Source organism: Varanus komodoensis, unplaced genomic scaffold (genome assembly GCF_004798865.1).
Source record: "Varanus komodoensis strain SLA01 unplaced genomic scaffold, ASM479886v1 scaffold89, whole genome shotgun sequence".
Lineage (NCBI taxonomy): Eukaryota > Metazoa > Chordata > Lepidosauria > Squamata > Varanidae > Varanus > Varanus komodoensis.
In genome coordinates this window covers 1,450,850-1,463,192 of record NW_025336587.1, presented here as the reverse complement: position 1 = coordinate 1,463,192, position 12,343 = coordinate 1,450,850, and the positions used below count along the sequence as shown (strand labels likewise).

Sequence of the window (12,343 nt, the reverse complement as noted above, 5' to 3'; positions counted from 1 at the left end):
GTGGGAGCCCATTCCACACCCTCGCCTAACTCTCAGAAAGGACTTCCTGGCATCCAAGTCAAACCTTGGATCCCTGAGCTTTGCTCAGTTGGAGCACATCCTGCCTTCCTCTGCAGGGGAGAACAGGTCTCTACCCACCTCCGTGTGACACCCCCTCACACACCTGTATGTTGCCAACATATCCCCTCTGAGCCTTCTCTTCTCCAGGCTGAAGAGACCCAGTTCCCTCAGTCTCACCTCATACGGCATCCCTGCAAACCCGCCACCATCCTTGTGGCCCTTTGCTGCCCTGACTCTAACCTGGCTATAGAAAACCTTTCTTTTCTCTTAAGTGATACCATTGATGGGAAATGGGACCTCCTGTGGGCAAGGCCCATATTCTACCAAATCTGGAAAAAGCAAGTTTCTAGACCTTAGGATTTCCAGGAAAATGCCCAAAGCTCCAGGAGAGATCTCAGAAGCCAAGAGGGAGATAGGAGTGTGATTTCTCACAACTGCAAGGTGACACTTCCCTTCTTTGCAGCTGGACACAGCCAATGGTGAAAAAGAAAATCCAGCAATGATGGGCTAGGCATGGAAAAAGCAAACTCGGACACATGGAATGTGAAGTTTAATGCAAAGGCAACACCGTCATGGTGAAGGAAACATGGAGGGATATATTGCACTGCAACACAGGACAACGCAGGGAATATTTGCACACGCACACACCCAACCAAGTAAACATGTGACAAAGATGGTGGAAATCGCTGGGATGAGCACAGGAGGAGAGGAAGAATGACTTCAGGGTGGAAGCGCCGATTATGACTGCCTCTCCTCCTCTTCACACAGAGTCATACTTAGGGGAAAAATACATCACGTGTTCATATCACATTGCAATTTTCATTCCCTTTCCTGCTCTTCTTCACTGGCTACAGCCTGGGGTTGGGGTGTTGGGATAAAAGCCAGGCAACTTGCAGGGGTGTCACAGTTGATTCAGAAGTGTGGGTCTTCATTGTGTTAGGCCCACACCATTCCCCCAAGCAGAGCCCTGAAAACTGTGACAAGCTATGTCAATAAAGGTTTTCTGGCAGTTTTCATCTCTACCTGGAGCAGGTCTTCTGCAAAGCCTCCATGGCTCATTTAAGGACAAGGTGGCTGCTCTGCATGACCCCCGGGGAATAACACCCTATGTTGCCGCTAAGGAAATGCACTGTTCCTCCAGTTGGAAGGATTTCAGCAGCGCTGAAGCAGGGAAACCTGAGCCGAGCGACTGAAGACACCTGCATCCCAGTACTAAAATGGAGCTGCACAGTGTTCCTGCAAGCTTTGGTTTCCCACACCCAAGCGGGTCTGTCTGAAGTGCCCGTGGTTAGCTGCTCTTCTCACACAGCCTGTATCATCATCATGGAGGAGCAAATGGGAAGAGCAGGACTGGGGGTACTTTTTGCTTTGCATTTTGCACTGGTCACAATAATGGCTAGCAGGCTGGTGGAACAACAACAGAGTTTGCATTGTTTGGGCCACAATATAGAGAACCCTGAGCAGAAGCATCCTGCAATTCCAGAAAACAGATAATTTTCCATGGTGTAAAACTGGGGAGGGGGAGCAGGAGAGGGATATGGTCCAACATAGACATTTCCTGCCCTCACCACATGCACACACGACATCAGATTTGATTAGACTGTTTGGCAGTTTCTTAATGCAAGGTAAGGAAGAAATCAGAGGTGTGAGAACAGCATATTAAACCCAGCCTGGAGCTGCATGGAACCACGTGGTTACTCTGAAGGATTTGAGTAAGAAGCCAGGCAGGGAGCTGGATCTTTAAAGCACATCACTCCATGGAAAAGTATTTGTGGGAAAGCACATCATGCTGTGATAGAAATTGCAAACAAATCAAGGGAAGTTTCAAGGGAAATCTTCAAACTTTGAGAAAAGTGGTTATGGCAAGGCAAAGGTGAGAACTTCCACCTAACCTCCTCCAGCCAGCTTAGCCCCTCAGCAAAATTACAGGAAGTTCAGTAAATTTTGAAGGAGCAGAATTTTGAAATAAAGTTTTGGACTTTCAGTTGAGCTCCTGCATCATTCCCAGAAAAGCCCTGGGGATCCAAATCTTGGTGCTTTCCATCTATAACCCTCCTGTGCTTCCCCTACTTCCTTTTCCACCATTTTCTTATCACAGGAAATGCATTAAGGAGAAAAAAGCAGAATAGGGAGGCATGGAGCTATTGTCTCAGTCCACCAAGCATTCCAGCTTACCTCCCTCCTGATTCTGAATGTGAAAGCAAACAAGAATGGTGTTTAGTTTTTTTTGCGGAGGGCTGGGAGCTGAATTTGTGGTTGAACTTGAAAGTGTGCATTTTGAAAAACACACACTTTAAAATCATGAAAATGCTCATGTTCCTTATTTTAAAATGTGCCCCTTTCCTGGTCCAGCAAAAAGAAAAGCAGTTTGGGAAAGAGAATGGAGCAAGGCAATGAAGCTATGAAGTAAAATTTGGGGAATCTTGGGGATTTCTCTGTTTCTCTCATCCCTACGAGCTCTGATCTGCCACAGAGCCCCTTGAAAAAACGGAGTGCCTCCAATCAGTTAATCCCAACCAGAGAAACTGCATGGCCAAAGCTGTTAGAGCGAGGGTGGCTAATATGCAGGGCACGGGCCATAAGTGCTCCCTACACCCCACTAGACCGGTATGCAGTGCCTCTGCAGGGGGAACAGGTAACCACACTGCAAGAGCCGAACCCTCAAACATTCCAGCCCCCCTTGTGAAACCTCTGCTCCTCTGTGAGCTAGGCAAGAGCAGAGCTGCATGAGCAAACCAGGCCGTTTTGCCAGATTTCCACTGAGCTAATGGAAGAACAGGAAAGCACAGGAGAAAGGAGCACGGGGACAATTTGTTGGCCGGTTCGGAATCAGATCAGCACCATTATTGCTTGAGAACAGGAGAGAGCAAAGTCTGTACCCCCTTTCTCCAAGGTGGGAACCCCAAAGGAACGGGGAGAGATTGTCGGCGAGTCACCCCAGCCAGACACCTCCGGCGGTCGACAATCATCTTGCCAGCGTCTTTGGATCAAAACGAATTCCTTGGCTCTCGCGGCCCGAGTCCACGCTACAGAGTCTGAATGGCCACTGGGTACAGCAGTGAGAGGTGCTCGGCGCCCTTGACGGGCAGCTCCTGGGCCGTGTAGTAATGGATGACCTCCGGGATGCTGTCAAAGGGGGCGCTGTTCTGGCCCAGGATGTATTTATTCTCCTTGCTCCGGGTGAACTTCATATGCATGAACCCTTGGCTGCTCCTATGGGAGGAAGAGATGAGGCAAAGAGATGCACCTTTACAGAGACTTTTGTACAGAAATGTGTGGCAGAAAGGCAGGATCTAGCAGGGAAGACCGTGTCCAGGTAAGCTCAAGGTCCATCCCATCTCCTGCCCAGGTGCTGCTACCTGTGGAGGGACAAGAAGGAGACTGGCCTGCACCTTCAGGGATTGTTCAGCTTAGAACCAAAGGGAGGAGCAGAGACAGGAGAAAGGCAGCAAACACTGGCCAAACAACAGAACAGCCACAGCACCCATGTTCCCCAGCAGTTGGTGTACAGGAACACACTGCCTCTAATCCTGGAAATCATGAGGCCTTGGATGGCCACCTCCTCCATCAATTCATCCATTCCTCTGCTAAAGCTGTTCAAAGTGGTGGTGGGGGGGCTTTATCACCTCCTTTCTGGAAGTGAATTCAACGAGCCCAATGAAGGGGCCTTCTTTTCCCTGGCCCTAAATTCCCCACTAATCAGCTTCATGGCTCCAGCATTATCTGAGGGAGAAAAATGTCTCCCAGTCCACCTTCTGCACCACACCACACGCCTCCACTGCCTCCCCCTTTATTTCCTATGAACTTTTCTAACTTCGTCTGATAACACAGCCTTCTTCAAGCTGTGGGCAGGATTGTGTGAGCTGCAAAGAGCGCATCCCTCAAGGTGCAGGATGGGGACGGCTGTCGGAGCTTTTCTCCTGGGGAGCCATGCCAGACCCTTCATCCTGTCACCAGCCCTTTCCCATACCCTTTTCCAGTTGCGCAACATCCTTTTTGAGGTGCAGCAACATGAAACGGTACATATTCCTCGCGGTACAGTCACCCCAGATCACAAGAGAGAACAGGAATCCATGCCGGTGCACCGGAGGGAGCCATGGCTTTAGCACTCGGGATCCAACGGAGCAGAGAGGGGATGAAAGGCCGAACTGTGGCAGACAGGAGACCAGGGCGGATAGCTTGCCAGGATCAAAGCACCAGCAGCCTCGGCGGGGAAGGGAGGGGAAGGTGGGGGGCTCAGCGCTTTTCACTGCAGATTATAGCCAGTCCGTCGCGTTACGTTTCTCTCTTCACTCAGGGGCACACGGAGATTCACCCTGGCAGAACAAGCCGCCGCCACATAATTGCAGCTGAGGAAAATCCCGGGAGATTTTGCGCTTGCGGCTCTCACCACAGCGTTCGGTAATTTGACCTTTGTGAATTTAGACTCCGGCATTTGTTGCTCTGGGGTGAAAAGCGCAGCTCAGAACTGGCCAACCCGGATGTTACAAAGGTTTCTCTGTATGAGCAGAGGATCAAAGCATGTTTCGAAGCGGCTTGTTTTGAGAGAAAACACATTTGGAGATGAAATGTTTGGTGTGAAGCATCTGTCTGGACACCAAGTCAAAGTGCGTGGGTGATTTGTCCACTGAGGATCCCTGTAAGAGAATCCCTGAATTGGTGTTCATTCTTATCACATTAATACCTTGACTTTTATTCTTCTGGAAGGAACCCAAGGTAGCTTTAGAGCCGGCCCCAACTCTCAGCCTGATCTACCTCACAGGGCTGTTGTGAGGATAAAATGGAGAAGAAAAGAAGGACCTCGTGTGCCACTTTTGTTCCTTGCCAGAAATAAAATACAGCCAAGTCACAAAGCAGCATCTTCTCTCAGGGAGGGCCTTTCGCCAGACCTTAACCGTGGGGCCTGTCTGTGTGTCCTCAGCACTCCAGGGAAGGCATTCTGTTCAAGCTCAGAAGCACATGGCCACATCTGATGCTTTTCTGGGAGGGAGGAGACAGCAACCTCTTTTCCTTGCTCTGACATTTCCTGACAGGTTCCAGAAGGAAAGGAACACACTGTTTTAATTTAATGGGAGCAGCCTTAAGCATTCCCAGCAGAAATCTGTGTTAGTTCACAGAGTTCAAAAGATGGAAACATGAAAAGAAAAATAAAACCTGCCACGCTGCAGCAAAGGGGAGCTCCTGCATTATTCTGATGAGCTGGACTTGTGCACAGGAATCCTACCCCCAAGTGACCCCCTGTGCCTTAAGTGCATCTTACAGGCATGCAAACACACCCCTCAAGCAAAGAAGAGAGAGGAAGAAAGGGGAGACGGGACCCCCTACCTGAGCGAGAGAGAGTAGTCGTTGCGGCTGGTCTCGCTGTTGCGCACCAAGTAGCTCCCTTCTTTGCACAGGGTGAGGAGGGACTCTGCGTCGGCTCGGCTGATCGTCCCATGAAACCACCTGAGAGAGGGATGAAAGGCTGATTCTGTGCCCCACATCCCTGGCACATCCCAAGTTTAGAGCCACAGCCCGCACCGATATGCCTGTGGCCCCCTGAGAAAACAGGGCCTCTGGATGGCCTCTTCTCATGGCAGCCAGTGGGAGCCATGAGCAGGAAGAGCAGGAGGAAGAGGAAGAGGAAGAGCAGCTTGGGGTAGTGGTGGAGAGTGGGAAGATTCCCTGTGGGGTGCTCTCTCCAGAGACCTCCAAGACCCCAACCCAGCACTGCACCAGTACAAATAATAAACCTCCCCCATCCCTTTTAGGTTTCTTCTTTGTCTCACATTTAAAGACTAACAACATCAGGTGAGTAAGTAAAAATTGTGTAGAAAAACTACTTTAGAAAAATTAAACAAGTTTAACCTGGTAGGCACCAAGTTGGAAAGAAGCCCAGGGTGTTATCTAGTGCACCCACTGCTCTGTGCAACCTCAGCATCTTGGGTGACCATGAAAAGGGGAGCCGGGGGCAAAAGAGAAATGCAAAGCAGAACCTGGGCCAGCCCAGTCGGTCCAGTCATCCATCCAGCTAGGGAGCTGAACACTCTTGTGGTTATCTGGATTTTACCTAACAACCTGGAGTTCACACCCTTCACTAACTAAAACTCCATAGATTACAATGAACATCTGCAGATAATTATTAGATTATTAACTGAATGAGCCATCGTGCTTCTTCTTAATGGGTTTTTTATGTCATGTTTGTTTGGCTGGTTAAAAACTTATTTCTAGATTCTCACCAAATGTATTGAAAACATGTGAGAACACAATTCAATTTTTTTTAAAGTTCACTGTGACTGTAACCTCTCCCTGTGAGGTGGGCTCATACTTTCTGTTAAAATATCTATCCCTCGCTCTCTAGGTAGCCAGCAAAATGAAAACACTGTGCCAGGACCATTTCAAATGATGGTAATAAAAGCAAGACACTAGCTATTGATTGGCAGGAGGGGAAGAAAAATTGATATCTGCTTTCAGTCCCTGCCCATCAGTTGAGGTTTTCCTTTGGCCTCAGAAGGACAATTTACTGATGCCTGTTTACGCACTGCTTTCCCAATAATTTGATCGATGGAAGCTAACAAGAAAAATTACACAGAGAAATAATAATAATAATAATAATTAAGACATCAAATTTTTCTAAGGCCCTGGCAGTAATCTTTCAAAATAATAACAGTAATAACTTTTGATCCATCTATAAAACTCACATAGTAATATGCTTCACACTTTACTCACAAGGAAAAGAATACAAGAAGCTACCTTAGAAGTAGCCCAAACCTTAGGAAAGTCTGTGCAGTTACCAACATCAGCTAAACTGACAGAATAATTTCTGCCCCCAAGGAAACATTTTCTTTTTTTTTAAGTCAATTTTCTAGTCCTTAAGGTGCCAAAGAGCTGCAAGGGTAAACCCAATGGAACTTCTAGCTTTTTGTCTTTGAACCGTGGCCACCATTTTGTCCCTACCCTCAGGAACCCAAAAGCCTCTCGCTCCTTAAATTCCTCCACCCATGTCGGATCTTTCTGCCCCACATTTCTAGCTCCCCTTAATGACTTTGCCAGCTCTCCGTTCCTGCTGCGTATGGCATGAACTCCCTCCCTGAGCCCCAGAGATTCTCACTTTCTTAAACGACCCATCCCATCCTTCTGCATGGCTTTTCAGCCATGGCCCGCTCCCAGAGATCTTCTCCCGCTAGCATGGCACTCCAGGGCCGCATTTCCTCCCGAAGAGCTTGGCACCTTCAGACAACTTGATTCTTCTTCTTTGCTGCCCCTAACGCCTGGATCCCAATCCTGGAACCCTACCAAATGCCTCTTCTACACTTTTCTCCTTTCTTTCCCCGCTTTCAATGCCCTGAAGAGTTGCTGCTCTGACACAGCTCTGCCCACTCTCCCTTACTGCCCTTTCTTCCTGGAATTCCCTCCCAGAGGGAACATGCCCTTGCCAGAGGCGTTGTTCCTCACCGGGCCATGGAGTCCACCCGTTGGCCGCGCCGGCGGGCCCCTTCCCTTGCTCCCCCGCCTGACTTACGCCTGATTTTCCAGCGGCAGCGAGGGGTCGAAGCGCTCGGCCACAGGGAGGCCAGGGTCAGGGCTCTGCGACCTGCCGAACTTGGAGCCGCTGGGCAGGTGCTTCTGCTGGCGCCAGCGCTCTTTGTGCGCAGAAGAGGCAGCGGGGGATGTCCGTTCCCATTCCGGGCTCTCAAATTGCACTGTGGGAGGAATGGAGGGGACCGTGAGACTGGGCGAAAAGCAGGGAAGGCGCTCCCGGCCAGAGAAAGGGTGAGCCCGAAGGATACAGCTGCCCATAGCCAGGGGAGGGTGCGCATGCCCAGCATCCATGGGGGTGTAAGAACACAGGAAGAGGCTGAGCAGGGTCTGACCAGGACCCTCGGGTCCAGCTGTGTTTACAGAGGGGGTGGCCAGCTGCTGCAGTGGGAGTCCTGCAAGCACCCTCCCACCCATGTTCTCCAGCCACTGGAGTTGCCAGGCACACAGCTTCTGCTGCTGGAGAGAACACAGAACCATGAGGACTAGCAACTTCTGCTCCATGAATCTTTCCAATCCTCCTATAAAACTGTCCAAGTCCTTGGGACTCCCTACAACCCAGGGACACGAATTCCAAACTTTTTGTGTCAAATTCTTCCTTTGATCGGCCCTGAATTTGCCTCCCATCAGCTTCATGGGAAGACCCCTTTGGGTTCTGGTAGTACGAGAAAGAATGCAGATCATCTCCCTTTCCACTTTTTCCACAACATGCATAATTTTCCACTATTCTATCAAGCTTCTCTGATTCACATTTTTTAAATTTCCACCTTTCTTGGTCACTCTGGGGACAGAATGCTAGATTAGTCCTCTGGCCTGATCCAGCATGGTGCTTCCTTATCTTTACTCTTGGCATACTAGTCCCTGCATGGTATTTGGCCAGCCACCATCTCTTAGACTCAGTTTTCCCATCTGCAATATGGGTATAAGTAAGCCCAGCCTACCAAGTTTCAAGTCTGCACAAGACAGGATATTTGTGTAAGGCTGAATGTGAAAGAGATTCACCTTGGCAAGAATATGGTGTTTTTCCTGTACCTGGCAAAGATCTTTTTGTTTTCCTGGAGGTTTTTAACCCTATGTTGTTGCTTTTAATTGTATTATGCAATTGATCTTGTTTACCACTTTTGATTACCAATTGATCTTGTTTGCCCTCACTTGATCCTGTTCACCACTTGGTTTCATTCTGTTTTAAACAAATGGCTTCATACTGCATTGTACCTGCCCGTTTTATGTTTTTAAAATTTGCCTTTGAAACTGCCCAAGGAGCTTCAGCTGATCAACATAAAGAAAGATGAAAGAAAGAATGGAAGGAAGGAAGATGGATGGATTTTCAGATTAACCTCGCTCCATCCCTCTCTTGCTTTTGAAAAAGAATAAGGGCTCACTTTTATTCTGCCTTGCACACTGTAGTTCTTAGTGTTTTTGGAGCTTTGCAGCTAAGCTGCTTAAAAAACTCGTCTTTTCCTTTTCTTTGTTGCTGGGTGATGCTATATTGTAATTTTATATTAAATTGTGGGTTTTCAGCAACATTAATCTTAGCTGATGGTCCTACATGCAAGAAATATTGTTATTTCTATCTCTATCAAGCAAGTCGTGAGGTGCAGAGAAGCAACAGCAAATATTGGTGCTTTTGTCATGAGCCTTCCAGTCTGCACCAGGGATCCTGATGGAAAGGAGACACAGTCATTTCCTTTGGGGTAGGAGTCAGTGTCCTGTTTGGCACCCTCAGGCTACAAAATCAGGAAAGGGTCAGCCAGTTCCCCCTGGGGGAACGCCACTGACCAACATGAGGTTTCCATTCTCACTAGCTCCCAGCTGAGACTACATCTTCCTATGTTTCTGGCAAGAGGGAGCACCAGCCAGCCGATCTCCCTCTGAGCTGTCCATGGTCCTGATTCCACCTCTGTGTTCTTCCTTTTCCCAGCCTTGTTGGATTGGATGCACTTACCTTGGCCAGACTCTGCGTACCTGACTCAACCTCCCTGCCTTGACCCGGCAGCTTCACACCGATCAGATCTCCTTGCCTTGATCTAACCCTGAGAGATGATGCACACTTCCCCTGAGAGCCTCAGAAGACTGAAGAATGGGACCTATTCTTACCCTCATGGTGCTGCCCCAGTCGCATTATTGGAATGTGCATGAAGGGGGATTCCTGGGGACGGTTACGTGATGGGGAAGGAAAATGCACAGAGTTCCAGGAGCACCACATCAGACATGCCAAAGTCGCGCGTCCACATGCAAACCAGATGCCACAAACGTGACAGGCACAGGAGCAGTGAGGGAGGGAGCAAAGAGAAGGGGAATGTTAAGAGAGAGATGGGAAGGGAGAGAAGGAAAAGTCCCCAGGGGATTGTGAGGAAACGCATGTGTGCAATCACAGAGTTGGGCGGGTTTTGAGAACGTCTTATCTAACCCTCTGCTCTGTCCAGGATCTCAGAATTCTTCATTTGGATGTGGCTCTTTTTGAGTTATTTTGAGCCAAATTTTTTAGCTTCTCTCACTTTCTGCTCTAGCAAGACTTTGGCTATGGCAAACCTCAGTTCACTGCAGACCAGCTCCTGAAATCAACATTTCAAGTCTAAGAGGCTGATCAGGACTGAGTTCTTGCCATAAGCACGTGTGTGTCTCTAAATTTTATAAAGACCTGTTCCCCAGCCTTCCTTTGTTCAGATGTTCCCATCTTCCTGCACGCCCCCAGGGAGCCTGGGGATAAACGTACAGGGTGTCCCCCCAAAAACTGACATCATTCATAGTCTAATAACATAGCCAATGATGTCAATTTTTTTGGAACACCCTGTATATTCTGTAGGGACTCCTGTGTTTTCCATAAAAAGAAAAAGGAAAGCCCAAATTTCCCTAGTTTTCTCAGGACCCATGAGGACTAGCTTCTTTTAGAAACAAAGACTGAAAATTTCAGATTGCTAAATCTCCTCACAGCCCTGCCATATAGACTTTTACATCTCCTTGCAGGCAGGTGTCATGTACAGCTGCCATCCTGAGAGACAATGGCTCCATGTCTTAACATGCATAGAGAGCAGCTGGGAATTCAACGGGTGCAACTCTGGTGTGCTTAAATCAGGGTTCTGAATCTCTTTCAGCACAAGGGCAGGATTCTATCTTGCAAGAGCTCCTGGCTGAGGGGAGGGTGAGTGGAGCCAAAGGTCAAAAGGGTGGGGTTGAATTTTCTTTTTTTTAATACCAGCATCTTGACGCTGGATGCTCTTCAAACCAGGGACTAATCCTGGAGAGAGGAGTTCCTATGTATTGCAATGAGAACATCACAGAAGCCAAGAAACTACCCAGTGATGGCTAGTTTGAAATAAATGGGGCCAATGCTGGTGGACATGTCCATCCTGGAAGATCTGGACTGGGATCCCCACATCTGACCTCTGGGTGACAGGTTCTCCAACCCTGACGTAAACAAAACAATCCATTGGCAAATTCCTGACAACATGGCCTAGTGGTTAAAGTTTTGGACTAGGACTCAGGAGATCTAGCTTCTAGTCCCAACTCAGCCATGAACCACACTGGTGAACTTCAGGCCACTCATACGCACCTCACAGGGTCCTTGTGAAGATTAAATGGAGAACCACATACAAGTTGGGCAAGGTTCCTTGCCGGATGAGAGCCGGGCTGTAAATCTAACAAATTTATGATTTACTTAAACAGCAAAAAGGAGAAGCAGTCCCTGCTGAATTTCTGCCTGCCCAGTTAAAACCTCTGTCTATACAACCGAGAGCCACCTGCTGGTATCCCAAGTGGGGGGGGGGGGGGGCCCCACGTCCCAACGGAAGGTTAGAGCCAAGCCCAAGCAGACAGGGGCGGGGAGACGCTTCGACAGAGGGAAGGTGGACTGGAGGCAAACGGGGAGGCGGGGAGAAGAGGGAGGCGTTGAAAGACGACGTCACCTTCTGGATCTAGGGGGTCCTCAGTCCCCGTGAGCTGTCCCACAGGCGGTGGCCAGGGTAAAGCTTTAGTCTCCTTAATGTCTACTGCAATGGGAGGGGACATCATGGGAGGGGGAGAGAAGAAAGATCATGAGAAGGGAGGGGGCAGAGGAGACAGGGAGGGGGAGGGGGAGACAAAACCAACATGATAAAAAGAAAAGATCCAAGGGTTGGCAGACAGACGAGGGAAGGCATCCTGCAGCCCCCACTGCCCACCCCTCCCCCCATAAACATTTGCCCCCATGATCCATTTTCCCGGTGGTTCCCACATGCCCGGAAGGAAGCAGCACCAAGCCAGGTCACCCCTGGGCTGCTGACCAAACCAAACAGGCTTGGATCGCTTCCTTCCCCTCGTTTTCGTGAGATGAGAAGGTGGTGAATGGCTGGCACCTTTGCCACAGTGTGTGCTCCTTTAACTCAGGTTTTGTTGATGCACAGCAGTTGCTCCCTTTGGAAAGGAGGCTGTAAGAGGGATACATTTTGTCCTGGAACCCTGTGCAGGAGCCCAGGTATTTTCCCACCTCTTGGAACCAAACACAGGCTCAACACACCTAGTTTTCTATACTCTTTTGACAGCAAAAATATTGATACTACAACACCGGAAGGATTTTTTAAAAATCCACTATGCAGAGCAGCGAGGTTCTAATGGCACTTCCTGCTTTGGAATGGGTGGCATTTAGATGCCACTTTGGCACAGAAAAGGAGTTGGATATTTGGTTTTCCTTTACTCAGCTTATGCATAACTATTTCTATACTATTTTACACATACTATATATATATATATATATATATATATATATATATATATGTGTGTGTGTGTG

The 12,343-nt window shown here is 48.7% G+C and overlaps 1 protein-coding gene across 2 annotated transcripts in view; it reads right to left on the bottom strand.

The window, feature by feature from the left end:
- Positions 1-588: 588 nt before the first annotated feature.
- SHD (Src homology 2 domain containing transforming protein D) overlaps positions 589-12,343 on the bottom strand; it is a 36,025-nt gene continuing 24,270 nt past the window's right edge. For both annotated transcript variants that reach the window (XM_044417595.1, XM_044417596.1), the window contains 4 exons: positions 11,484-11,567; positions 7,562-7,742; positions 5,386-5,505; positions 589-3,273 (listed from right to left, as the gene is read on the bottom strand). In XM_044417595.1, coding sequence (XP_044273530.1) covers positions 3,087-3,273; positions 5,386-5,505; positions 7,562-7,742; positions 11,484-11,567 — 572 coding nt within the window. In that variant the 3' untranslated portion in view covers positions 589-3,086. The remainder of the gene's footprint in view (positions 3,274-5,385; positions 5,506-7,561; positions 7,743-11,483; positions 11,568-12,343) is intronic.